Source organism: Lepus europaeus, chromosome 3, assembly GCF_033115175.1.
Source record: "Lepus europaeus isolate LE1 chromosome 3, mLepTim1.pri, whole genome shotgun sequence".
NCBI lineage: Eukaryota > Metazoa > Chordata > Mammalia > Lagomorpha > Leporidae > Lepus > Lepus europaeus.
Genome location: NC_084829.1, coordinates 167,175,115 through 167,202,978, shown reverse-complemented (window position 1 = coordinate 167,202,978; position 27,864 = coordinate 167,175,115). Strand labels below are relative to the sequence as shown.

General features: G+C 60.7%; 1 protein-coding gene across 3 annotated transcripts in view; it reads right to left on the bottom strand.

Annotated features, from left to right (window-relative positions):
• Nucleotides 1-24,719: 24,719 nt before the first annotated feature.
• The window catches only part of CEP43 (centrosomal protein 43), a 39,989-nt gene continuing 36,844 nt past the window's right edge, over nt 24,720-27,864 (bottom strand). For all 3 annotated transcript variants that reach the window (XM_062187029.1, XM_062187030.1, XM_062187031.1), the window contains one exon: nt 24,720-26,647. In XM_062187029.1, coding sequence (XP_062043013.1) covers nt 26,573-26,647 — 75 coding nt within the window. In that variant the 3' untranslated portion in view covers nt 24,720-26,572. The remainder of the gene's footprint in view (nt 26,648-27,864) is intronic.

Below are 27,864 nucleotides of genomic sequence, written 5' to 3'. Positions count from 1 at the left end.
TTGCAGGCGGGCAGAGGCAGGGAGAGAGAGGTCTTCCATCTGCTTGTTCACTCCCCAAATGGCCACAATGGCCAGAGCTGGACAGGTCCGAAGCTAGGAGCCAGGAGCTTCTTCCTGGTCTCCCACATGAGTATAGGGGCCCAAGCACTTGGGGCCATCTTCCACTGCTTTCCCAGGGCATTAGCAGAGAGCTGGATTGGAAGAGGAGCAGTGGGGACTCGAACCAGCACCCATATGGGATGCTGGCACTGCAGCCGGTGGCTTAACCCGCTATGCCACAGTGCCAGCCTCAAACTTGACCACAAGTGTGCACATACGTGGCACATACAAAGTTCTGTTCTGTCCCTGTTTTCAGCACCTGCTGGGGTCTTGCAGGCATCCCCCATGGATAAGAAGAGACGGCCATGACCGGGGACTTCTGCGAGGACTAAACAGCAACAACTTCTTTTTAACAACAGACCCCCTTTGCTGTGCCACTGTGGACTCCACCCCCCCCCCCCCCAGGCTCTGTGGCCGGGAGCAGCCTGTGACCGTGTGACCCACGGCTGTCCCTCCGAGGACAGGGACCCTGGCTGCCTCCATCCTCTCCCCTCACTGAAAATGGCAACGTTTGCGTCACCAGCTAGGGGACAGCCGGGCAGCCACCTGACACACAGCAGGGAAGCCGAGGAGAAAGGCACCCTGCGTCCCGTGTCCCCCGGGTGTGCTGCTGAGCCCGTACCCGGGACTCCCAGGGCCTCTCCAGCCTGGGACTCTGAGGCAGAGAAACGCAGTAATCACAGCACCCGAGACCCCCGCCCTCAGCCAGACCCCAGCCACTCGCTCTACCCTCGGCACCCAGGAGCAGGGGCTCTGGCCTGGGCCTCCCTTGCTGTGCCACAGCCTCTGCCGGGACAGCTGTCAGCTCCCGGGGATTCACTCCACACCCCTGAGGCCCGGAGTGAGCCCCGTCCTTATCCCCACAGCACAACCCCAGCAAGATTCGCTGAGCCCGGGGCCGGCGCGGTGGTGCAGCAGGGAAAGACTCCAACTGCGGTGCCGGCATCCCATATGGGCGCCGGTTGGAGACCCGGCTGCTCCTCTTCTGATCCAGCTCCCTGCTGTGGCCTGGGAAAGCAGTGGAAGGTGGTGCAAGTCCTTGGGTCCCTGCACCTGCGTGGGAGACCCAGATGGAGCTCCTGGCTCCTGGCTTCGGATCGGCCCAGCTCCGGCTGTTGTGTCCATGTGGGGGAGTGAACCAGCGGATGGAAGACCTCTCTCTCTGTCTCTTCTTCTCTCTGTCTGTAACTGTACCTCCCAAATAAATAAAATCCTTAAACAAACAAACAAAAGATTCGCTGAGAGGACAGGGATAGTGACCCGAAGCTTCAGGCTGCCCGGGGGGGAGGGGGGAGCGGCTCAGGTGGCCCAGGAAGCACCGCCCCCCTGAGGCTCCCCCTGCTGGGCAAGGCACCCCCACACTGACTGCCACAGAACCCCAAAACTGGGTCTGCTGGCCCTGCGCCCGGCAAGCCAATCACCCACGCAGGGTGGGCATGGGAGCAGGTTTCTGTCACACAGAGCCGGGCCACTGAGCCCCTGCCCAGGCACCCCTGGGAGGCACGGCATGTGGAAGTGGCTCACGTGTGGGCCTCTGGTCGGTCCTCAGAGTGCGTGGCCTCCCTTGGGGCGCTGACAGGGCAGCATGGTCCCTCTGCAGTGGCGGAGGTGGGCTCCGTGGGCCGAGGGTTGGCTGAGTTTCTTTGTGGTAGCCAAGCTCTCAGAGCAGAGGCCGGCATGGAGAGTCAGCTGTGTGGACCTCAGGGGTGCCCAGGTCTCTGTAGCCCAGGGCCGGCATGGAGAGTTAGGGCACCCAGGTCTCTAACCCAGGGCCGGCATGGAAGGTTAGCTATGTGGACCTCAGGGGCGCCCGGGTCTCTGTAGCCCAGGGTCGGCATGGAGAGTTAGCTGTGTGGACCTCAGGGGCACCCGGGTCTCTGTAGCCCAGGGCCGGCATGGAGAGTTAGCTGTGTGGACCTCAGGGGCGCCCGGGGCTCTGCAGCCCAGGGCCGGCATGGAGAGTTAGCTGTGTGGACCTCAGGGGCGCCCGGGGCTCTGCAGCCCAGGGCCGGCATGGAGAGTTAGCTGTGTGGACCTCAGGGGCGCCCGGGGCTCTGTAACCCCCCCCTTGGGTCCTGCTTTAACTAAGGAGCTGATTTTAGGTAGATATCTTCATAACAAGGAAGACAGATTGGGGCTCAGTCCACATGTATATGTCACACACATGCATGTGGTGCAAATGCCACTGCAGGTCATTGCCAGGTGGAGGTCCAGGTGTGACTGTGCAGGTGTGGGCAGGTGGAGGTCCAGGTGTGACTGTGCGGGTGTGGGCAGGTGGAGGTCCAGGTGTGACTGTGCGGGTGTGGGCAGGTGGAGGTCCAGGTGTGACTGTGCGGGTGTGGGCAGGTGGAGGTCCAGGTGTGACTGTGCGGGTGTGGGCAGGTGGAGGTCCAGGTGTGACTGTGCGGGTGTGAGGTGGAGGTCCAGGTGTGACCGTGCAGGTGTGGGCAGGTGGAGGTCCAGGTGTGACTGTGCAGGTGTGGGCAGGTGGAGGTCCAGGTGTGTCTGTGCGGGTGTGGGCAGGTGGAGGTCCAGGTGTGACTGTGCGGGTGTGGGCAGGTGGAGGACCAGGTGTGTCTGTGCGGGTGTGGGCAGGTGGAGGTCTAGGTGTGACTGTGCAGGTGTGAGGTGGAGGTCTAGGTGTGACTGTGCAGGTGTGGGCAGGTGGAGGTCCAGGTGTGACTGTGCGGGTGTGAGGTGGAGGTCCAGGTGTGACCGTGCAGGTGTGGGCAGGTGGAGGTCCAGGTGTGTCTGTGCGGGTGTGGGCAGGTGGAGGTCCAGGTGTGACTGTGCGGGTGTGGGCAGGTGGAGGTCCAGGTGTGACTGTGCAGGTGTGGGCAGGTGGAGGTCCAGGTGTGACTGTGCGGGTGTGGGCAGGTGGAGGTCTAGGTGTGACTGTGCAGGTGTGAGGTGGAGGTCTAGGTGTGACTGTGCGGGTGTGGGGTGGAGGTCCAGGTGTGACTGTGCGGGTGTGAGGTGGAGGTCCAGGTGTGACCGTGCAGGTGTGGGCAGGTGGAGGTCCAGGTGTGTCTGTGCGGGTGTGGGCAGGTGGAGGTCCAGGTGTGACTGTGCAGGTGTGGGCAGGTGGAGGTCCAGGTGTGACCGTGCAGGTGTGGGCAGGTGGAGGTCCAGGTGTGACTGTGCGGGTGTGGGCAGGTGGAGGTCCAGGTGTGACTGTGCGGGTGTGGGCAGGTGGAGGTCCAGGTGTGACTGTGCAGGTGTGGGCAGGTGGAGGTCCAGGTGTGACTGTGCGGGTGTGGGCAGGTGGAGGTCTAGGTGTGACTGTGCAGGTGTGAGGTGGAGGTCTAGGTGTGACTGTGCGGGTGTGGGGTGGAGGTCCAGGTGTGACTGTGCGGGTGTGAGGTGGAGGTCCAGGTGTGACCGTGCAGGTGTGGGCAGGTGGAGGTCCAGGTGTGTCTGTGCGGGTGTGGGCAGGTGGAGGTCCAGGTGTGACTGTGCAGGTGTGGGCAGGTGGAGGTCCAGGTGTGACTGTGCAGGTGTGGGCAGGTGGAGGTCCAGGTGTGACTGTGCGGGTGTGAGGTGGAGGTCCAGGTGTGACTGTGCAGGTGTGGGCAGGTGGAGGTCCAGGTGTGACTGTGCAGGTGTGGGCAGGTGGAGGTCCAGGTGTGACTGTGCAGGTGTGAGGTGGAGGTCCAGGTGTGACTGTGCAGGTGTGGGCAGGTGGAGGTCCAGGTGTGTCTGTGCGGGTGTGGGCAGGTGGAGGTCCAGGTGTGACTGTGCGGGTGTGGGCAGGTGGAGGTCCAGGTGTGTCTGTGTGGGTGTGGGCAGGTGGAGGTCCAGGTGTGACTGTGCAGGTGTGAGGTGGAGGTCCAGGTGTGACTGTGCAGGTCATTGGCAGGTGGAGGTCCAGGTGTGACTGTGCAGGTATGAGGTGGAGGTCCAGGTGTGACTGTGCAGGTGTGGGCAGGTGGAGGTCCAGGTGTGTCTGTGCGGGTGTGGGCAGGTGGAGGTCCAGGTGTGACTGTGCGGGTGTGGGCAGGTGGAGGTCCAGGTGTGACTGTGCGGGTGTGGGCAGGTGGAGGTCCAGGTGTGACTGTGCGGGTGTGGGCAGGTGGAGGTCCAGGTGTGACTGTGTGGGTGCATGGAGGTGGGGGTCCCAGGTTTGTGTTATTGTGCAGGTGTGGGCAGGTGTGCAGGTGCTTGGGGCCGTGCACTGTGGGAACACACGGTCCTGCCCTGCTAGGCCTGCAGACTGGCCAGGAGATGGTAAGTTACGTCCCTCAGATCCCTAACAACAGCACAGAGAGCACGCAGACAAAGCCCCGGGTCCTGGGAGCATTTAACAGGGTTGTGACCTGGGCTGGCATCGGGGAGGGCTTCTTGGCCCACCTGGAGGCCCTCAGGGCCCCAGGCTCTACCATGAGCAGAGCTGGCACAGGGGAGGGTGCCCGGGAGCCAGAGTCAGAGCCAAGAAACACCGAGAAGGGCTCGGGCCAGGCACGACTCGGCCCCCAGAATGGGTGAGGACGCGGTGTCTGCAGACCGCCTGCATGGGTTCCGGCGCCGAGTGCGTGAGCCCCCACAGCGTCCGTCCCAGCTCGCTCCCTCCCTGCGTGCTCGGTGCACGGACGCCAAGGACGGCTCCCCACCATGGCCGAGCTTCCAGACATGGCTTGGATTTGGCAAAGCGTCTCCCGAGTAATCTAAATCCCTGTGACAAGGCGATCGGGGCTGGGGAAATTCTGTGCCAGCTGGCTCACGCTGTACGATCAGGAATGAGAAATGGTTGTTCTCGGTGTGAGGATGGAGTCCCGGATGCTGCCGCGGGTGGTTAGGACATTGTGGCCCCCACGCGGTGCCTGGGTTCAGTCCCAGCTCTGCTGCTGTCTCCGGCTTCCGGCGAATGCGGACCTCGGGTACAGTGGGCGATGGCTCACGTGTCTGGTCCCTGCCACTACACGGGAAACCTGGATCCTGTTCCTGGCTCCTTGCCCCCCGCCTACGCCAGCTGTTGAGGGCATCTGGGGAGCGACCCAGCGGGCTGGAGCTCACTCTGCATCTCTTTGTGTCGCTCTGCCTTCCAAATGAATAAAATGTAAAAAAAAACCTTAATGCTGTGGGGCTACGCTGCTGACCTTGCACTGATTGGAATAATTTTTAGCTATCGGCTTGAGTGACAAATTCCAGGATCTGCAGCAGATAACTGACGCCCAGAAGGCGCCCGAGATTCTGTCCAATCCCATGCAGAATTCGGAGCCTGCAGCAGGAAGATCCAGACGAGATTGTAGCAGACACGCAGGCGGGTGCCGAGGTCCAGTGGGGACCCTGCGTGAGCCTCAGATGCCAAGTTTTCCAGTAGCCACACGGAGGGAAGAGAAAAGAAACCGATGGGATTAACTTTGAAACCACCTTTAACTCCGTGGATCCAAAAGGCAGAAATTTCATCACGCACCAGCGGCAAAGGTGCCAGGGAGGCTTCTGCCCTCCGCATGGAGCTTCGGCACCCGGCGCGAATCTCCCACCAGAAGCACAGTCAAGGCCGGCTGCTGGGACTCCAGGGTCGCGCATGGCTGGGCACCGTGGACTGGGACCCGGCACAGATGGAGACTTCGGCTGCAGGTCGTGGTCGCTCGGATATCGTGCGTGGTGCCAGTTACTTGCAGCCACAGGAACCCCGCACAAGGAGCAGCCCTGAGACCTCCGTGGCATGCAGCGCTAGCCCTTACGAGCCCACCACCTGGCCACGGCCACACGTGGGAGCCGCCGCTCACCTGCCAGTCCTGACCAGCAGGTCGGCTGCGGCTCGGCGGGGCAACTCGCCTGCCCGTGTGCTCTGAACGCCCACCTGGCTTGCCCAGGCATGCTCGCACGAGACCAGCAGCAGTCTCTGGGGGCACTCACGCTTGCCATGTTCCATTGACCAAAGCAAGGCCTAGGTGGATTCACGGGGTGGGGAGCTGCCACGGCGCAGCCCAAGGGTAAGGAGCAGGACCCGTGCTCACGGGGTTCGGGGAGCAGTGGCACTGTCCCAGGTCTCTGCAGGCTGGACGCCACATGGATCATCTCAGGCCGGGACGCCACATCTGAGCAGCGGTGTGAGCTCATTCCAGAATGTAACCTGGTAGCCCAGCACTTGGGCCAGGGCCCTTTGGAGAGAATTAGAAGGGGGCTGGCATTATGATCAGGCAAAGGCACCGCTTGGGACATCCATGTCTCTGACCCGTGTCAGAGAGCCTGGGGCAGCCCTGCTGACGCGCCTGGGAGGCAGTGCGTGATGGCCAAGGCCTGGGCCCCTGCACCCACGTGGGAGACCGGGGCGGAGTCCCCGGCTCCTGGCTTCAGCCTGGCCCAGCTCTGGCTGTTAGGGAATAAACCAGCAGATGGAAGATCTCTGTCTCTCTTCCCCTCTCTCTCATGAACACATAATTTAAAAAAATAAAAGGAACTGAGTCCCCAGGGAGAGTCCTCTGATTGTGCGAACTGGCCCGGGGACACGGTCCTCTTCCCGGTTCTTCTGAGGTTTCCTGGGCGGTCCTCCCAGACCAGGAACTCTGCGAGGTGCCGAGACGGAAGTAGAACCAGGGAAGTTCCCGCAGAGAGCGGCTCCTGTGAGAGACCGTTCTAACAGGTCCTTCCTGTCCGGCCTTCCCTGGCCACGGAAGCCCCCAGGCACTGTCCTCCCCAGGGGCGGGGTGCGGGGCGGTCCCAGCGCCGTCTCCAGAGGTGTTGGGGGGCTCCTTACGCCAGCCTCGCAGCCATGCCAGTGGGGTCCCTGGGCCACATCCTGGGGGCGTCCGGCTTCCAGGCGGTCCCACCAGAGCTGTGGCTGACGCCCGCCGGGTGGCTGGGGCTCCGTGGACTGGCTTTGCAGGATGAGGAGGGAAGCGGTTAAAGGCAAGGGGCCGAAGCAGAAGTGAAACGCCGGCTGCGGGCCTGGGTCCGAGCTGCGTACAAAGTCTGCCTCGCCGATTACCACGAGCCCGGCAGAAGGCACTGGCTCCATGCACATCGTTCCCGGCAGCTGGAGGCGCTGTCCACGACACAGAGAAATGGTCTGGCTCTGCCGGGCGGGGCTGCTGCGAACGGACCGGCCTGAGAAGTCAGAGCCGTGAGCACCAGGCCGAGCTGCCTCAGACTCCTGGAGTGGCCCCAGGGTGACCCACAGCCCAGATCCCTCGCGGGGCCTCAGCGTGCCACATGCCCACATGGAGCGCCGGGAGGAACCTCGGATGTCTGAGACAGATGGGGAATTAATTTTTCATCCCAGACGGCCCCACCTCGGGTCTTGCTCAGCTGGGGAGCAGAGGGCCCCTCGCTGCCTGGGCCCCAAACCCTGCACTCCTGCCGGACTTCGTTGGGGCGTCCACCTGCCACGCGGCCTCCCGCCCGGCTGCCCTCCATGGGACGGGGCAGTGCCGCACCCAAGAAAAAAGTGTAAGAATTGGGGAATGAATGAATGAAGTAGTGATGGACATGAAAAACTAGAGCACGGTGTGTGTGTGTGTTTTTAAAGGGCTTATCTTGTTTCTGCAGCATCAGTAGACCGATCTGTCAGCCGGCAGCCGATGCACAGATAAGGGGAGCAGCGGCAATCTGGGGCATTTGGCCCTGTGATCTGTCATCTGAAGACGGAAGAGGTTTGCTCTTGAGCGAGCAGAAGCGCCGTGGCCTTTAAGTGGGGCACGGGGCGCAGCTTCCTCCCCAGGGCCTCACGTCTGCCACCTTGAGCGAGGCCACAGCTCCTTGCGCGGTTGCAGTCCCACGCAGACACACGCCGGGGCAGACGGAGGCTCCTGTCCACACGGTACGGCCGGACGCCTGCCCAAGGCTGAAGCTCCCTCTCTCCATTACGTTGCTAAGGGAAAAAATAAATAAATAAAATGGGGAAGCAGGTGACACATGGGCCGCCAGGGGACAGGACAGCGTGCACGGCACCACGTGGCCTGGGAGACACGTGACACGGCTGTTTCCTGGAACACAGTCAGGCCTGGGGGACACGCAACATGGCTGCTCCCTGGAACACACGGTCACAAAGCTCAAAGGTTGGGCACAGACTTGGGGATTATTTTTGGTATTTGGATCTCTCTCTGTTTTTTTCTTTAAGATTTATTTGAAAGAGTTACAGAGATAGGGAGAGATGACAGAGAGCCAGAGAGAGAGAGAGAGAGAGAGAGATTCCATCTGCTGGTTCACTCCCCAGATGGCCACAGCCAGGGCTAAGCCAGGCTGAAGCCAGGAGCCAGGAGCTTCTTCCGGGTCTCCCACATGGGAGCAGGGCCCAAGGCCTTGGCCATCTTCCGCTGCTTTCCCCAAGAGCAGTAGCTCAGAGTTTCATAAACAGGAACCCCCAGCATGGAGGAAGTGGGCCATGGACGACCAACAAGGGAAAAACACAACAGCCACAGGCGAGGCGGCAGCTCCTCCTCCGGCGCCTGGAGGTGCCTGCAGTCTCTGTTGGTGCTCTGGGCAGAACCAGGCCGGAGCTGCCCCGTGGGTGGGAGAAGGAAAATCCCGCACGGGCTGCTCACCAGACAGGAGGCCCAGCGGCTGCCCCACCCCCACCCCTGGCTCCTGCCAGGATCCCCCGTGGCCGCTCCTGTTCCTGGTGGTGTGGTGCCGGCGCTGGCCTGGCAGCCCTGCAGAGAGACGCCCACTTACAGAACCGTGGATCCGTGGCTGCCGTCTGCAGGAAGACCACAGAGCGGCCTGGAAGCGCCCCTGTGGTGCCTGCTGGCCACGCAGGGGCCCTCCAAGCAGCTGGCGAGCTCGGCTGATGTGGCCCACGGCTTCTGGGTCGCCGTGTTCCCGCGTGAGCCGGCATTGGACGGAGCAAGGGCGCCCCGTGACCCCCTCAGCGACACCGCTGACCGGCAGGTCAAGGCTGTCCCGGCCTCATCCGGGCTGCGCTCTCTTCCTGGCAGAAAACTCTATTCGCCTCTGCTGGCATTCGGCGTCCCCCGCCCCAGCTCCACCACGAACCAGCACTCCGGGGGTGGGGGGCTCACCAGCAGAGCGCCCAGCAGGGCGCCGTGTAGAGGGGGCGGCCAACGACGGGTTCCCTCCCAGACACTACAGCAGCCAGGGCTGGGCCAGGCCAGCGCAGGGAGCCAGGAGCTCCTTCCTGTGTCCTACGTGGGCGGCAGGGGCCCAAGTCCGCGAGCATCGCTGGTGCCTCCCAGGGTGCTGGTCAGCAGGCAGCTGGCCAGGACCGGAACCCCCCACCCCAGCAGCTGGCGCAGGCCCCTTGACCACCAAGGCGAGGGCCGCCGGCCTGCGATTTTGAGAAGCGCTTTCCCGGGTGCAGAGCTCTCGCCCAGGGTTGGGCTTTGCTTCTTGATTGAGAGCCTTGAAGATGTTGCCCCCTGTGTTGCAGCGCCCACATCTGCTACCTGTCTGCCTGCCCAGGCCCTCCTCCTGGGTTTCCAACACTTTGGTTACAATGTGTCTGCGCTTACGCGGCTGGGACCTGGGATCGGCTCACATGCTCGGGTCTCGGTGCGTTGTCTCGCCTGGCGTTGTGACTCTGTCAGCCTTTATCTGACTGCTTCTGGTGTCCGTTCCCTGGCTCCTGTCCTGCGACTCCAGCTGTGCCCACGGCAGCTCTGGGTGCCCTGTGAGCGGGTCTCCCCCACTCTGATTTTCTTCGTGTATTATTTCTATTCCTGCTGACTTGCTGATCGTCAGCCCTCCACCCACCAAACGGGTCCGCGGGAGAAGTGTCGGCTTCTTCCCGTTTCCGCTTGGTCGCAATGCGCGTGCCTGTGTTGGGATCCCCGCGTCCATGCGGAGTTCCTCCGTGTGCTTGTGCGTGGCGCAGCGCGTTCCCTGCCGGTCCTGCGGCGCTCGTCACACTCCCCGCCTCGGGGCACCAGCACCGGGTCCTCTCCCCCTCTGCTCGCGCTGGTCGCTGCTCTGCTGTCAGAGAGCTTTGCGTTGTGCTTTATAAATGTCTCTCTTTTGATTGATTGCTGGAAATGGTGTAAAAGAACAGTAGATATTGAGTAAATGGATTTTTTATGCCCTAAAACTTAGTTTTCCGTGTGGTGCCGGGGCGAGCTAGACATGGAGCTGGATTTGGGGTCTTTTGACAATGATCAGCCTCAGAGCCTCTCAGGCCTGGGGCTCCGCCCTGGTCGGCCGCTGGAGCTCACAGCGGGGCTGCCGAGCTGGGGTCCTCAGCCCCGCCCCCGTCTCCCACCTGCTGCCCTGGGGGACACAGAGCCCCCGCCTCCCCTCTGCCCCTCCCTGGAGTGACGGCTGCCTGTCACGTTGTTCAGTGCGAAGCTTGTGGTGGTGGGAGGGGGTTTCAGGCAAACCCTAGGAACCCGGCCTCGGCTGGGGATTCACAGGCAGCCCCCACACCCACACACACCGGGAAGTCAAATGGCCCCGGCGTTGTGGTCGGTCTCGAGTGGGAGAAGTTTCTGTTCCTCCCGCAGCGGCGGGTCTCTCGTCCGTCCTGGAAATGAGAGCACAGCTGCTCTCTCTCAGGAGGTGAACACGGCAGGAAAGGATGCCGGGAGAAGCACGGGTGGGCGTCACCGCCACTGACCCCAGGCCCCGCCCTGCCCACGGGGGCAGCAGCTGGGGACCGTCCAGGGTCTGTTCCAACTCGAGCTGGTTTGTCCTCACGCGCTGTGGTATAGCCGCCTCTTTCTCCCTGCCCCCGCACCTCGCCCCCAGCGGGGGTCCCTGTCTGGACCTTAGCTTCCTTAGCCCTCGGCCCCCTGACCTCGCTGAAGGGCATATCAGGAAAAGCTGCCGATCTGCAGCTTCCTGCATTTTTCTTGCTGTTGGCATGGAGCACCTCACCCCGTGGCTTTCCAAGCAGAGAGGAAGTGGGGTCCACGCTTGTATTTAGCACAGAGCACGTGTGTGTTCCTGGACCCAGGCAAATATAAACCCACACCCTTCACATCAGAAGGCCGTGTTCTGAGAAGGGTCCAGGTCCCTTTAGAGGGCGGCAAAAGCAGGCTGCAGAGCTGGGCAGGGCCTGGGGGCCGGCTGGTGACCAAGAGCGCAGGCTGGCCGTGGCGGGGGTGGGGGCTGGCTGTCAGGTGCAGGAAGAGGAGAAAAAGCAACGGAAGTCACAGGCCGAGAACACAGACAGGCAGATCAGACACAAACCAAAACCCCGGCAGGCCCGCGGGGGCCGGGGACTCCCCAGGGTGGCCGGGCCCGGCCGGGCAGGAGCAGGTGGCCTCTGGCTCCGGCTGTACCTCCCACCACGCAGAGAAAGGCTGAGGCAGGTCAGCCAGGGCCAGAGATGCCACGGCACACCCAGCCCCGGGATGAGGGCAGTGCCAGAAGGGAGTCGTGGGTGGGATCTGTTCCCTCGGGAGGCCCTGCAGTGGTCCCTGGGGGCCAATGTGGGAGACTCTGAGAGCCGGGGCCCTCAAGCCGGTCCTCACAGTGCAGCGTCCAGCTGCCGGTGCCGCGCCTCCCTCCCTGCCCGGCGCCCATGCGTCTGCAGTCGCCCGAATCTTGAGGCTGGGCTGGTGCTGCCCCGAGAGCCCTGGCGGGGCCTGCGTGGCTCCTGGCTCCAGTGACCCCACGCTGCTGGGCCACGCCGGGGCCCTGCAATCCAGACCAGGAGCCGGCCTGGGAGCCGAGAGCTTTGGAGGGACTGGCGCTCCCGGATCTCTCGCCAGAGAGCCTGCACTGACAGGGGCAGTGAGGCGAGCTCACAGGAAGGACGTCAGCTCGAGGATCTGAAACTCGGGCCACTGGAGCACCGAGGGATCCCCAAGTTCCTGAGACAGAGCCGAAGCGCGGCAGGGCCCGGACAGCGCATGCCCAGCACGCGGGTAAATGCTCCAAGCCAAGCTCCGGCCCCTGTTCGTGATTTACCTGTCTGTTCAGCGCGTGCGCCAAGGAGTCACATCTGCTTGTCTCCTACACGCATTTCTCACTCGCCCGCCCTCTTCGGCAGCAGGAGTAACCGTCCCCATCCCAGAGTGCTCAGCACCCCGGGCTCCGGCCCCCAACTGCAGGAAAAGTGCAGTCGGGGCCCTAGCTGGTGCCGAAACACACTGTGCACCTGCCGTCACTGCCGGGGCCTCCGTGCTTCAAGGAGATCTTAAGAAACGCAGACTTGCAGTGGTCTTGTTCTGAAGGCAGAGGCGGGGAGGGAGGGGGAGAGAGGGAGAGAGGTCTTCCCTCAGCTAGTTCACGCCCCAGCACCTGGCAAGCAGCCAGGCCTGGGCATGGCCAAAGTCAGGAGCCCAGAACCCGTTCCAGGTCTCCCGTCAGGCGACAGGGACCCTGCTACCTAAGTCATTACCACTGCCTTGCAGGGTGCACATTAGCAAGAAGCTGGAGTCAGAAACGGAATCGGGATTTGAAACCAGATGCTCCAGCAGGGGATGCTGGCGGCACCACCCACCCACCAAACTCCACGGGGGGTCTTGTGTAGCGACCGATCCCAGGGAGAAGCAAGCGTCCGCTGCAGTTGCTATGGGAACGCGTCTGCAGGAGCCTGCAGTCCTCTCCCAGCCGGAAACATCGCAAGGGGATCCTGACTGGCTGCTGGGAGCAGTGCTGCTCTGCCCACTTTAGATAGAACCAGGCTCCAAGCCCACGGGTCCGAACCCAATTTATCTGGCATTGGTTCCTAGAAAAGCCATTCCTAAAAATCACTTTAAAAGTAGGCTGTCAAGTAACAAGCGCTTTGAATGTTCTAGAAAGGAAAAGGTGTCATCTGGGCACCTCCCACCTGCCGGTGTTTCAGAACACCCCAGACTTGTTTGTGCACAGTGGTGTCTGGGTGCTCAGCACCTGGAGGTCTGTCTGTGCCGCTGGGGTGGCGCTTGGTGGCCACCAGCATCTCCACGTGGGAGGGCCACTGTTGCTCTGCGGGCTCTGCCTACAGGAGACTCAGGGCTGGGCTGCAGGCTCTGTGCACACAGCAGGCGAGAGACAGAGCTGGGCTGCAGGCGTTGTTTACATCATGTCCATTGCCTGCAGGTGAGCAGAGCTGGGGGGGTCCACTCAATCCGAAGACATCATCCCTCTCTCCCTCTCTCCCTCTCTCCCTCCCTCTCTCTATCCTCCCACCCCCACTTCCCCAAACTCTGCCTTTCAAATAATAAACCTTTAAAAGAATACAAAGAGAGTACTGATTAATGGACTTACATTGTAAATATGTTGTCAGTATTAAGGTTCCCAAATCTTTGGAAAGCTAGCCACCGAGAGCACGCCATCCCACGTCGCCCAGGGGAGGGGTTGGCACGTATCTGGAGGAGGTGCTGTGTGTGACATAACAGCACCCACACTGCAGCTGACCACAGCCGGCAAACCACAGCGGAACATTCAGCCGGCTGAGCTGGTCGCTGCGAGGCCCCCTCAGGCTGCGTCCCCACGTGGCCTGGATTCCTGCTTTCCTGAGCCCAGCCGTGGAACACCACACGCGAGCTGCCAGGACAGGCGAGTAGGGGTCACAGGAGGGCCCGCGGAAAACCATGAGGGCTCCAGGAGCCGGTGCCGCGGCCCCGGCCGTGCTCGGGGTCACCGAGGGACTTCCCACACTTCCAGGACCCGGCTGCGGCTCTCTCTGGCACACACACACCCCGAGCAGCCCACAGACCTTCATCAGCTGGCGTCTGAGAACTGCACTGGGGAGCAGAGGCAGCCTGCTCAATGCTCTCCTACATGTGCACACACACGCAAAGTGCATATTCTGTGTACATGTACATGCACATACATGCAAAGTGTGTATTCTGTGTGCATGCATGTGTACGCCATGCAAAGTGCATATTCTGTGTGCATGCATGTGTACGCCATGCAAAGTGCATATTCTGTGTGCGCGTGTGCGAAGTACATATGCCATGTGCTTATGTGTGCACACATGGCAAACTGCACGTGCCGTGTACATACATGTGCACACACACATGCAAAGCGGGTATGCCACGTGCACTCTGACACCCTCGGAACTGGGCCAGGGCAGCCTGCTGGACGTACCCAGCCTGAAGCTGAGCGTCAGGAGACAGGCGAGGTTTCCCAGGGAGCTTCCAGGTCAGCACACCGAGGAAGGCGAGCACCCAGGAGGGGAGAGAGGGGTGTGTGTGGCTCTCATGAACCCCATGGCAGTGGTACTGACGCCCAGGGGACAGACAGCACACGGCAGCCTGGGAAACCAGACCGCGGCCAAGCACAAGCCCAGCAGCCTTTGCCACGCCCCCCCCGCCCCGGCCTGGGCCTCAGGACCCCCTCTGCTCTCCACCCTCCATCCCCACCTGACCACGTGAGCCGGCAGCGCCTCGACTGCTCTGCTCTTCAGGTGGACGCCAGTGCCCTCCGTGTCCTCGAGTTACTGTCTTGGGAAGACCAGAGAGGCTGAGCGTCTCTCCCGGGACGGACGTGCAAACATTGTTACCAGCCCTTGCCGATCCTTTATTCGCTTTCCTCTTTTTCAAACAAGTAGAAACAGCGCAGCGAAGCCGCCCCACCACCTGGGGACTTGAGAGGAGACGGGCTGAGTGGACATCTTCACTGGTCGCTGCTGCTGGCGTCTGTGAGTTAATCTTACTTAAACGCCCTGCACACGGACAGAAACACACCAAGGGCGGACGGAGGCAGGAGGGGGCAGACAGGGAGAAGGTGGGTGGGGGCAGGGCGGAGTGGAGATGGGGCACAGGCGGGGCAGAGCCAGGGCTGAGGCAGGCGGGCAGGGTGGAAGTGGGGCGGGGAGAAGGTGGGTGGAGGCGGGGCAGAGGCAGGGGGCGTGGCGGGGACGTGGCCGAGCCACCTGGACTCTCCCTCCCTCTCTCAGCCTTTCAAATACAACGAAAATAAAAAGCAAGAAATTCCTCGAGCTTCAGTTTTTGAATTTTATTTCAAAAGTTTACATCCAGTCAGTCGGCTGCACTCACTTTTCCATTGGAATCAGCCCCTAAAGTCCAGTGTGGGACGCTGTGCCCCCCGCCTCCTCCTCGGGCTCCCCACAGCTCAGCCAGGCCCACCCGGGGCTCCCCCACCCAGCTCAGCCTGGGCAACCCAGGGCTCCCCCACCCCTGCTCAGCCAGGCCCACCCTGGGCTCCCCCACCGCCGCTCAGCCAGGCCCACCCTGGGCTCCCCCACCCAGCTCAGCCAGGCCCACCCTGGGCTCCCCCACCCAGCTCAGCCAGGCCCACCCTGGGCTCCCCCACAGCTCAGCCAGGCCCACCCTGGGCTCCCCCACCCAGCTCAGCCAGGCCCACCCTGGGCTCGACCACAACTCAGCCTGGGCCACCCTGGGCTCCCCCACCCCCGCTCAACCAGGCCCACCCTGGGCTCGACCACAACTCAGCCTGGGCCACCCTGGGCTCAGTCACACCTGGACAGCACACAGCACCCAGCACACTGAGCAGTCACACCTGGACAGCACACAGCACCCTGCACACTGAGCACAGTCACACCTGGACAGCACACAGCACCCTGAGCAGTCACACCTGGACAGCACACAGCACACTGAGCACAGTCACACCTGGACAGCACACAGCACCCTGCACACTGAGCACAGTCACACCTGGACAGCACACAGCACCCTGAGCAGTCACACCTGGACAGCACACAGCACACTGAGCACAGTCACACCTGGACAGCACACAGCACCCTGCACCCTGAGCAGTCACACCTGGACAGCACACAGCACCCTGCACACTGAGCACAGTCACACCTGGACAGCTCACAGCACCCTGAGCACAGTCACACCTGGACAGCACACAGCACCCTGCACACTGAGCAGTCACACCTGGACAGCACACAGCACCCTGCACACTGAGCAGTCACACCTGGACAGCACACAGCACCCTCCACCCTGAGCAGTCACACCTGGACAGCACACAGCACACTGAGCAGTCACACCTGGACAGCACACAGCACCCTGCACACTGAGCACGGTCACACCTGGACAGCACACAGCACCCTGAGCAGTCACACCTGGACAGCACACAGCACCCTGAGCAGTCACACCTGGACAGCACACAGCACACTGAGCAGTCACACCTGGACAGCACACAGCACCCTGCACCCTGAGCAGTCACACCTGGACAGCACACAGCACCCTGCACACTGAGCACAGTCACACCTGGACAGCACACAGCACCCTGAGCACAGTCACACCTGGACAGCACACAGCACCCTGCACACTGAGCAGTCACACCTGGACAGCACACAGCACCCTGCACCCTGAGCAGTCACACCTGGACAGCACACAGCACCCTCCACCCTGAGCAGTCACACCTGGACAGCACACAGCACACTGAGCAGTCACACCTGGACAGCACACAGCACCCTGCACACTGAGCACGGTCACACCTGGACAGCACACAGCACCCTGCACCCTGAGCAGTCACACCTGGACAGCACACAGCACCCTGAGCACAGTCACACCTGGACAGCACACAGCACCCTGAGCAGTCACACCTGGACAGCACACAGCACCCTGCACACTGAGCAGTCACACCTGGACAGCACACAGCACCCTCCACCCTGAGCAGTCACACCTGGACAGCACACAGCACCCTCCACCCTGAGCAGTCACACCTGGACAGCACACAGCACACTGAGCAGTCACACCTGGACAGCACACAGCACCCTGCACACTGAGCACGGTCACACCTGGACAGCACACAGCACCCTGAGCACAGTCACACCTGGACAGCACACAGCACCCTGCACACTGAGCAGTCACACCTGGACAGCACACAGCACCCTGAGCACAGTCACACCTGGACAGCACACAGCACCCTGCACCCTGAGCAGTCACACCTGGACAGCACACAGCACCCTGCACACTGAGCAGTCACACCTGGACAGCACACAGCACCCTGCACACTGAGCAGTCACACCTGGACAGCACACAGCACCCTGAGCACTGAGCACAGTCACACCTGGACAGCACACAGCACCCAGCACACTGAGCACAGTCACACCTGGACAGCACACAGCACCCAGCACACTGAGCACAGTCACACCTGGACAGCACCCTGCACACTGAGCAGTCACACCTGGACAGCACACAGCACCCTGCACACTGCGCACAATCACACCTGGACAGCACACAGCACCCTGCACACTGAGCACAGTCACACCTGGACAGCACGCAGCACCCTGAGCACAGTCACACCTGGACAGCACGCAGCACCCTGCACATTTGGGATGCAGACAGCTGGCTTTCTCCTGCGTCTTAAAACAGGAGGGAAAGTTGAGATGCGTGTGAGTGGACGCGCGGGGCCAGGTGTGACCCAGGGAACGGAGGCTGTGTTGTGTCCTCCCCCATACACACGTGCCATGTGCGGGCACCGTGGCAGCACCTGGTGTCCCGGACCCTGATCCTCAGCTTGGCTGGCGAGGGCCTCATCTCCGGCCACAGGGCTGTGAGGACAACAGAGGCCCTGGTGGAGGGGACTCGGTCATCAGAAACCTGCATCTCAGAAACTTCCGGGAGTCTCAGAAACCGCAGATGACCGAAAACAAAACCGCTCGGCGCGATTACCATCTACATCGTCACCCGGCAGCTCAGCAGACAGGCCGAAACTGCTCTGAGTTCACACACATCTCACCATCGAATCCGGGAACCCCACTCGTCGCCAGAGCCAGCTTGCAGTCAAGCTGTGGGAAGTGAGGCGCTCTCCTGGGGCTCCGAGCACGCCCCCGGGGTTGCAGTGCCTCTGCCCGCCCTCAGACCTCCTGGCCTCTCCGGATTCTGGATCGCAGAGGGCAAACCCTAACCTGCAGACGCGGCCAGCACAGCACATCCCAGAAGTCAGGAGGAAGCAGCTGGGAGAGAGGGGGACAGTGGACGTGCCCACAGGGTCCCACGCCCGGGCAGCCTCACCTGCTCAGGGTGCCCACGGGGTCCCACGCCCGGGCAGCCTCACCTGCTCAGGGTCCCTGTGTACAGGCGACAGGTGCTGTGATCAGGGCATAGATCCCCCACTGACTCCAATCTCCCGTGATTCTGTCTCGTTGGTGCTTCCTGCTCTGCCACCCGCCATCCTTGGGGCACACCTGTCAGCACCAGACAGCCCAGTCCTGTGGTTCCTGCCTATGCTGGCCCCGTCCTGGAACCCATCTCCGAGGTCTCTAAGCGGCCGAGTCAGCCCAATGTTTCCATCAAGCAACCCCAGGGCCAGCTATTGGGCACAGCAGTTAAGTGTCCCACACCCCATCCGGGCGTGCCTGGTTCCAGTCCCCCATACTGTTTTTTTTTTTTTTTTTTTTTTTTTTTTTTTTTGACAGGCAGAGTGGACAGTGAGAGAGAGAGACAGAGAGAAAGGTCTTCCTTTTGTCGCTGGTTCACCCTCCAACGGCCACCGCGGCTAGCGCGCTGTGGCTGGCGCACCGCGCTGATCCGATGGCAGGAGCCAGGTGCTTCTCCTGGTCTCCCATGGGGTGCAGGGCCTAAGGACTTGGGCCATCCTCCACTGCACTCCCTGGCCACAGCAGAGAGCTGGCCTGGAAGAGGGGCAACCGGGACAGGATCGGTGCCCCAACCGGGACTAGAACCCGGTGTGCCGGCGCCACAAGGTGGAGGATTAGCCTAGTGAGCCGCGGCGCCGGCCCCACATACTGTTCTAAGATGTATCTATTAGGGCCAGCACTAGGTTAAGCCTCTGCCTGAAGTGTTGGCATCCTAAGAGTGCTGGTTTGAGTCCTGGCTGCTCCACTTCCGATCCAGCTCCCAGCTAATGGCCTGGGAAGGCAGTGGAAGATGGGCCAAGTGCTTGGATGGTTTGGATAGGCCCAGCTCCAGGTGTTGCAGCCACCCGGGGAGTGAACCAGCAGACGGGAGACCTCTCGGTCTCTCCCTCTGTCAGGCAGGAAGTTAGGAATTAGCCTGTGTGTGTGTGAGGGGCCGGAGGGGGGTGCAGCAGCCCCAGACTCACCAAGCATTCACACTGCAAAGCTCTGCTCAGACCCTGATAACGTTCCCGGTGGTCTCAGCCCCCTCCCCGCTCTGGGGAAGCGCCCCAGGCTAACACCGATCGAGAGACACCCACCCCACCCCGCACGGGGAGACACCCACCCCACCCCACACGGGGAGACACCCACCCCACCCCGCACGGGGAGACACCCACCCACCCCACCACACACGGGGAGACACCCACCCCACCACGCACGGGGAGACACCCACCCCACCACGCACGGGGAGACACCCACCCACCACGCACGGGGAGACATCCACCCACCCCGCACGGGGAGACACCCACCCACCCCACCACACACGGGGAGACACCCACCCCACCACACACGGGGAGACACCCACCCCACCACACACGGGGAGACATCCATGCCATCCTTCTCCCAAAGCACCCACCCTAGGGGAAGCTCCTCTGCGCGGGGCCAGGTGGGCTCCCGTCTGACAGCACGGAGTGGTCAATCCTGGTGGGCTCCCGTCTGACAGCACGGAGTGGTCAATCCTGGTGGGCTCCCGTCTGACAGCACGGAGTGGTCAATCCTGGTGGGCTCCCGTCTGACAGCACGGAGTGGTCAATCCTGGTGGGCTCCCGTCTGACAGCAGAGTGGCAAATCCTGGGAGAAATCGTCTTTGTCCCGGAGGGGAAGGAGACACGGCGGGAGAAACTGGACTCTCGCCTCCGAGCCGCAAGCTGAACGCAGACTGTGAGCTCAGCTCTCACCTCGCCGAGCCGCCCGCGGGCCTGCCAGGTGCAGCCCCCCCATTTCACCATGCGACCTTGCTCTGCCCAGTCTGGGGGGCCGGGCGCTCGCTCGCTCTCGGATTCTGTCCCAACCGTTCTCAGTAAACTTTGCTTCTTTTCTTAACACTGCTCTCTGTCTCACGCTAAATTCTTTCCTTGCGTGAAAACAAGAACCCCACACTCCCGACCTCTGCTAACACCTCTCTCTCTCTCTCTCTGTAACTCTGCCTGGCAATGGCCAGGGCTGGGCCAGGCCGAAGCGAGGAGCTTCATCCAGGTCTCCCACGTGTGTGCAGGGGCCCAAGCACGTGGGCCATCTTCTGCTGCTTTCCCAGACACATTAGCAGGGAGCTGGATCAGAGTGGAGCAGCCGGGACATATGGGATGCCGGCTGTGCAGGCGGCGGCTCTACCCACTGCACCGCAACACTGGCCCCAGGTCCCATTTCCTGCTAACGGGCTCCCTGGGAGGCAGCAGACGACGGCTGTGCACAGGCGTTGGGGGTGACCCAGCAGATGAAGGGTCTTTTTCTACATCTCTCCACCTTTCAAAGAACATGAGAATGATTCTAAAAACATTTTAAGTTAGCTCATTATACCCCTTCCCTAGCAGCCTCTTAGATTCCAAGCTTGTCTCAAATCTCTGAGCAGAGGCATTGGGACCCAGCTGCTGGCTGGTGAGACGCCCCCATGACCCCGCCCTGCACCATCACAGGCACAGCTCTGCACACCGCGAGTCCCTCCACAAGAGCTAGGAAGCCAGCGGGGGGGCTCCCGGCCTATGCCTGGTGGGTACCTGGAGCTTCCAGCCCAGGGAGCCTCTGCCACCCCCTCCAACTGCCGACAGGAAGCCAGACCGTAGGCTCACGCAGAGGCCAGGACAGGGAGCTCGGGACGAGCTGAGATGCGCAGAGCCAGGCCTCCCGGGGCCGAGAAGTGGCCCCAGCTGGCACTCACAGCGAGACTCAGCTTATCCGGCAGCAGGCGGAGACCGCGAGCCACTGTCGGCCCCGTGTCCCGGGGTCCCGACGAGGGACGGGGGGAGTCAGCTGTGACCAGGCTGCGGCCAGCCTGGGTGGCTGCAGAGTTGCTGTTTTCACTGTCCAGCAGCCTCGGGCAGGCAGCGCGGGGCCATAGGCTCAGTGGGGACCCGGTGCCCGGAAGGGAGAGCCCAGCGCTGGGCAGAGCCTAATGGTCTCCCTGCAGAGGCCAGTGCCGTGGACAGAGGCTGCACTCGGCCCAGCATCGGGCAGAGACCCACCTCCCCGAGACACCAGGACTACACAGGGCCTGGTGACTATGAGCCCCAGGTGTAGCCGCCCAGGGACCTACCTCTGCTGCCCTCCGACAGCCGTGTGGAAGCAGGCATCACAGGGCACTGAGCAGATCCTAGCGGCCCTGGGCCCATGTGTGGCTGCCTGGGGACCTGGCTCTGCCCAGGCCCAGCTGAGCATCTTCCATGCCAGCCGACATCAGCAGTGAGCCCCAGCCCCGTTGCACCGCTCCCAGTCTGCCCTGGCCTTGGTGGCTGAGGGCTCGGGGTGTGGACGCGGGACAGGGGCTCTGAGCTGGCACGGGCCCATGGGCACAGGACTGCCTGTCTGAGGCACTTCCCAATGCACACTTGCGATAATTTTGAGTTTGGGGAGCAAGACCTGGGCAGAGGGCCCGGGGCAATCCGCCACCGAGGGTGCTGTCCAGTGCCTCCGAGACAGCGGAGCATCGGCGGGCTCAGAGAAAACACAGGCTGCTCAGAGCTTCACGGACAGGGCCGGCCACCAGAACTCGCGCAGTGGTACACAGGGCACGCTGCTCGCCAGCCAGCACCGGAAGTCGCCCCGGGCCCAGGGCCTCAGCTACTGAGCAAAGGGAGGCACAGAACCCAACCGCCTAGGACCGGAGCTTCCCAGATGGCTGCGTCAAGGAAACACAGCGGATCTCGGGAACACGGAGGAACGCGTCAGTGAGAGCCCCGGTAAGAGATGGAAACAGGCAGCCAAGATCCAGTGAAGTCGTCCAGGGGAGATCGCTCCAAGTGAGACCGAAACCCGGTAACACAGCGGAACCTGAGTCAGGGCGCCCAGAGGGAGATGAGAACGGGAGCTCGGAGGCCACAGGGGAGCCCGGAGCGAGGATTCCGGGGAGCCTGAGTCAGTTGGAGGCCACCCCGCCCAGCGTGACCTGCAGCCGAGGCGGTCCCTATCAAATACAGAGCTAGAAAAACCACCACAGTTTCTACGGGGCCACAAAAGACCCCCCCACAGCAGCAGTCTTGAGCCAAAAAGAAAGGCAGGCGGCAGCCCAGTGCTTGACCGTAACCGGTACAGCGTCCCCGCCTCCTGCGACGCCAGCCGCCCAGGAGCACCGGTCCAGTCCCGGCTGCGCCACCTCCGTCAGGCTCCCTGCTGATGTGCCTGGGAAGGCAGGGACTCAGCCCTGCCACTCGCCCAGCGCCCGGCTTCAGCTTGGCACAGCCCTGGCTGTGCGGCCATTTCGGGGGGTGAACTGGTAGACGGAAGACATCTCTCTCTTTCAAATAAAATAAAGTAAAATAATAAACCCAATAAAAATCTTTAACAAGATGTATATTACAAAGCTGTAATAATTAAAACAGTGTGGTATTGGCATAAGAATGGGTCCAAGGATCAATGGAACAGAACAGAGACCAGGAAGTAAAGCCAACCGCCGATCTGCGATGAAAGTGTCGCGAACAGACACTGGAGAAGGCACAGTCGTTTCCATGGACGGTGCCGGGAAAATGGACACCCGCACGCAGGAGAGTGAAACTGGACTCGGCCCAAATGGACTACAGACCTAATGTAGGGCTTAGAAGTGCTACAGGAAAACACTGCGGGCACTGGGGAGGGCAAGGGTTTTCTAGATCAGACCCCAAAGCACAGCAAATAAAAGCAAACAGAGAGGAATGGATTTCATCAAGCTAAAGAGCTTTTATACAACAAAGGAAAACAATTGACAGGGTGGGAAGACAACCTACAGACGTGACGATGCCAAGGGGTTAGCATCCAGGATACACAAGGAACACAACTCAACAGCAAAAACCCACAGAGCTGTAATCGGTGAGAAAACCCACAAGTTAAAGAGGTTTCTCAAGATACAGAAACGGGCAACATGGAAAGTGCTGAGCACCAGGAACACCAAGAACAGGCAAATCAGACCGTGCACCAGGAACACCAGACCAGGCAACTCGGACCGTGCACCAGGAATCACCAAGAACAGGCAACTCGGACCGTGCACCAGGAATCACCAAGAACAGGCAACTCGGACCGTGCACCAGGAATCACCAAGAACAGGCAACTCAGACGGCGTCCTGCGCCCTTGAGTTGCCAGTGCTCAGAGAGGCGGCCACAGACGGGGAAGGCAGGTGCTGCACACCTCCTCTGGGGTCCTGTGTGCAGTCTCAGCTGAACCAGGAAAAACAATCGCAAACCCCGGGCGCCGCGCGGTGTCCCCGCACTGCAGTGAGACGACTGGTAAGCGGCAGGCGAGGAAGCAGACAGAGCCCTCATGTGAGGACTGGCATCACGGAAACCACGGAGGTTCTTCAGCCAGCTGTGACAGCCGCAGGATCCAGCCGTCCATTACCAGGGACGCGGCCAAGGAAACGAGATCTGGCAGGCACAGCTGCACTGCCGTGCTGACGGTAGCCAGGGGTTCACCCACACGTGGCCCCGTCAAAGACGTGAACGGACGTCCCGTGCAGTGTGCAGGGTGAGGTCGTCATCAGAGACAAGTACCACCACGTGATGTCGCTGACCTGCGCACGCTAACAGGTGACCTCAGGAAAACACAGCGGCGGTTCCTGGAGCGGGAGGCTGACGGAGGTTCTGCCGACGCTGGAGGGATTACAGATGCTGGACGGCGTAGTTCTCTACTTGAAACAAGACAGGATCGGCGACGCTTTCCCCACCAAGGAATGTTAAATCACAGAGCAACTACATCTACCCTGCTGCCCAAAGTAAACATGTGAAGAAATACTACTGGGTATCCCATACACATGCACCATTTCTTAATAAAAAAAGTACTCAGAGGAGCATAAGTAGATCTGCCCAGTCCAGCTGGGCGCTGCCGTGCCTGAGGCTGGGTCGGGGACAAGCAGGGCACACAGCTTGCACTGTGGGGCTGGGCGTCCGGCGAGGGGCCTCTTCAAAGGCACCGACCCCAGCAAGGGGACTCTGTCCTCAGGACCCCTCAGCTCCCAGGCCCCAGCCCCCAACACTGTCTGAAGCTGGGGTGCACATCCAGACCTCCGCGCGTTTTCTATTCTCTTGTTCGAGCATCTCAGCCCGACCGGCCACTCACTTTCCCTAAACGTTGGCCTCCTTGCTGACCGCACAGAACCGTGCAAGAATGAGGGTGACCCAGGGACACCGCCCCAGAATTCCCTCTGCGGTTTGCAGGAACTCCAGCCCGCACTGCTGGGGAGGGCTAGAGTGGGGGCCAGTGTGTGTGGCCAGTGAACCACCCCAGCCTCCCTCCCACGTCCAATCAGGTGGTCCAGGGCCCTCCTCACACCAGATCCCGAGGGCAGCCCTTCAAACGCCAAGTGCCCACTGCACGACCCCTAGCACCCTGTGCTGCTCCTGCACCCACAGACCTGGAGCTGGGGGCCTCCGCAGGCACAGGGTGGCAACAGCTAACTCCAGAGCTGTGTAGCCCAAAATGTCACCCCCCGGCCCCTCGGCCAGTCCTCAAAGCCTGTCTACAGCCCCATCCTACTGAGCACAGCGGGGGCCGGATGCTGCTCCAAGCACTCCGTTTTGAGAAAGTGCCTGTTCCCACAGACACTCAACAAGAACTGTGAGGGACACACAGAAGACGGGGCAGCCGGCGGCCTCCACATGAAGACGACACGCCAGCCCTGTGTGCTCCCGTGATGGGACAAGGAGCGGCAAAGCCGACACCCACTCCCGGAGGAGCATAGCGGAGTCCCGCGTGGCCTGGGCCGGCTCAGCTCCAGCACAGGCAGGTTCTCGCTGCACACAAATGAACACGAGGTACAGAACAGGAACAAGGAAATACTTTTTATTCATTTGCAGTTATCAGTAAAATCAAAGACCTGGCATTTTCCAAACTCACTGTGATACAGGTCACCATAAAATGCATTTTGGGGGTGACTGTTTCAGTGTTTGGTTTCTAACAAAAGAGAACAGTAATGACATGGAACACTGTCACCTCCCCCCAGTCTGACAGACCATCAGAGTGCGGCTGGAGTAACTTTTCCACGTTGACTCCAGGTCGTTCACGATTCAACAGGACGCTTGCAGCTGCTGTCCTGCCCCGCCCAGGGAGCAGCAGTAGGTGGCGCAGTACAAGAATGACGAATTCCACACGCTGCTCTCCCCAGGTCCCCAAAATTAAAGGCCATATCCTGCTATGCTATACAACCAATCCACTAACATCTAGCACCATAAACAAAAATAAATCACGCCACTGACCCAGACCATAGGGGCCAGGACAGAACAGAGCGCTCTCAGAAAGCGACCGTGGACGAGAGGATGCACCCAGTGCTGTCCGTGCACAAGTGACAGGCGACGCAGCCAGGAGCATCTGACCACCACGCTCTGTGCTCCTTCCTCTCGACAGCTACAGCTCGCTTCACCACGGCACAACCAGGCGCTGACGCGGGACAGCCTTCATGGCTCGGCTTCACCACAGCACAACCAGACGCTGACGCGGGACAGCCTTCACAGCTCGGCTTCACCGCCACGGCACAACCAGACCCTGAGGCGGGACAGCCTTCGCCCTCACATTTTTATTCCCCCTACATTTTAGGGCCCAACAAATGTCCCTGCAATGTTTAGGCTAACAAGAGAACAGGCATCGTGCAGCCACAAAGTCTGCTCACTGAGACCAAAGAATTACACCTAATTTGCTCCTTTTACTTAAAAAAGTAACTTTTAATAAAAACCCATAATTTACTTGAAATTAAAAAATATAAAGTGTGACACGGTCGCACCTTCCTTATCTACGTGAGTACACGTGCGTCACTCCACCTGCTTTCCCATGTGCGGCTGCATCACAGGCGCGCAGGCTGCTGGGAAGTCTGTCCCACCGCCACTTCTAAAGGCTGCGATGAGCTCTGTACAGTGAATCAAACGGTCAAACTGAATATGGTCTTAGGCCATTACTACTATTCCATTCCAATTTGGATCTTAATGTAATCAACTTACAGATCTGAAATAAAAGCACCGCTCATTGGTTTCAGATGCATTTTGGTACTGAATGTCAAGGTATCTTACAGACAACAGATTCTAACCCGTCACTAACGATGCTGACAGGGACCACAGGAGGACAGCGACTACGAATGCTATTGTTGACAGTTCTGTCTCTTTAAAACAAGCAAACACACACAAGAGTACTTTAATATAACCTTAATGGTCTAACAGACCTCCCAAATGGAAGGAAACACAGAATGAAGTCGACACAGCAAGTTTAACTGACATCGATATGCTTCCGTGTTACAAATTCACCCAGTATTCTGCCAACCACGTGCAGAGCCCCTACCATCAAAACACTCCGCGGGCAGCTGGTAAGAGCCGCCTCCTGGGGCCAGCTGTGCCCGCACTCACTCTGAGCTGTGTACACCTGCGGCTCACGGACCTGCCTTGTGGTGGTCACAACACTGCTGGCCTCAGGGTTGTCCTTCCTGCTCGATGTCCAGACACATGTACGGCTAAGCCAAATTAAGAGTATGAAACCTTCCACACATGCGCTCACGTAGGAAGTATTTTGTTTAGTAAACTGAAAAGTTAACTTCAAAAATATCTGCAGTCTCTGAACGAAGGCACACGGGGCAGACCCTGCCGCGGGGCGTCCAGGCCTCTGGTCAGGGCCTTTCTTCCTCGAGGCTACGCCACGTCTTCCAGGTAGTCCGCCACGTCACTCAGCTGGGACACAGTCAGGTCCTGCGTGAGGTCCTCAAGCTTCGTTGTTGAGAGAAAGAAAAGAGTAAAGGTCAGAACTCAAAGGCACTGCTATGATTTAAATATTTCACACGCTGTTCACTGCTTCTACCTCGGAGAACAGGTGGAAAGATTCAGGTGCTGAGAACCGACTCATATATCGGGCAACCCTCTGAGCTCCATGCTCCACATTCGTTACATTCTCACCCACACCCTGGGTGTCCCTGTGGTTCAATCCAAGACTCTGGGAGTAGCGGGAGACTTCATGAGTCTCTCCTGGGTGCAGCCCCAGGTGGGACCCTAACCGCAGATGTCACTCTCTGAACTGCCCTCTGAAACCGTGATTCGCCCAGGTAGCAAAACTACTTCCTCTGCTTTCTCGCGGTGCCCTAAGAGCCGCGCTGACGACGGTAACGCCAGACCTAAGCGCAGCCAGCTGCCCTTCGACGCTGTGTCAGCCAAAGCCTCAGGGGGCCGGCCTCTCGGCAGCCGCGGTGACAGATGGGCAGACAGGACGCCACCAGGGCTTAGACTCTCGGCACACCTCAGGTACAGGTGTTACACAAATGAGTGATCACTGCTTCTGTTTGACCAGGACACACACACATTAATTTCTGTAAGCTTCTCAAAGCACAGGTGTGACAGCCTAACAGGCTAAGGAAGACCTCTAGAGCGAGGACAGAAGTGTGGGTCAACACAGAACACTCCCAGCGGGTCCCACTGGTGACCACGGGCACCCACCCGTCTCAATGAGCCATCACCTCAGGGCTGCACCAGGAGACACAGCTGCACAACTCAAGCTGCCCTCTGCAGCCGGGAGGCAGCCTCTCGGAAGTCCACCTCCGCCTCGGCTACCCAGTCACAGGAAACAATACAGCTCCAACTCAGGAGCCATGAGGGGCCGGTGCTGTGGCGTGGCAGGCTGTGCCGCTGCCTGAAATGCAGGCATCCCAGATGAGCGCCAGCTCATGTCCCGGCTGCTCCACTTCTGATCCAGCTCCCTGCTGCTGCACCTGGGACTGCTCCCTGCTTGGGCCCTGCCCCCACCTGGGACAGAGTTCCAGGCTCCTGGCTTTGGCCTGGCTCAGCCCCAGCATTTGCTGCCATTTGGGGAGTGAACCAGCAGATGGAAGACCTCTTGTCTCTCCCTAATTCTACCTTTCAAATTGAGAACATAAAAACTCATTAAGTATTAAACAATTTCTCTTTTAAAAAAAACTGTGTGCGATGTATTCTCT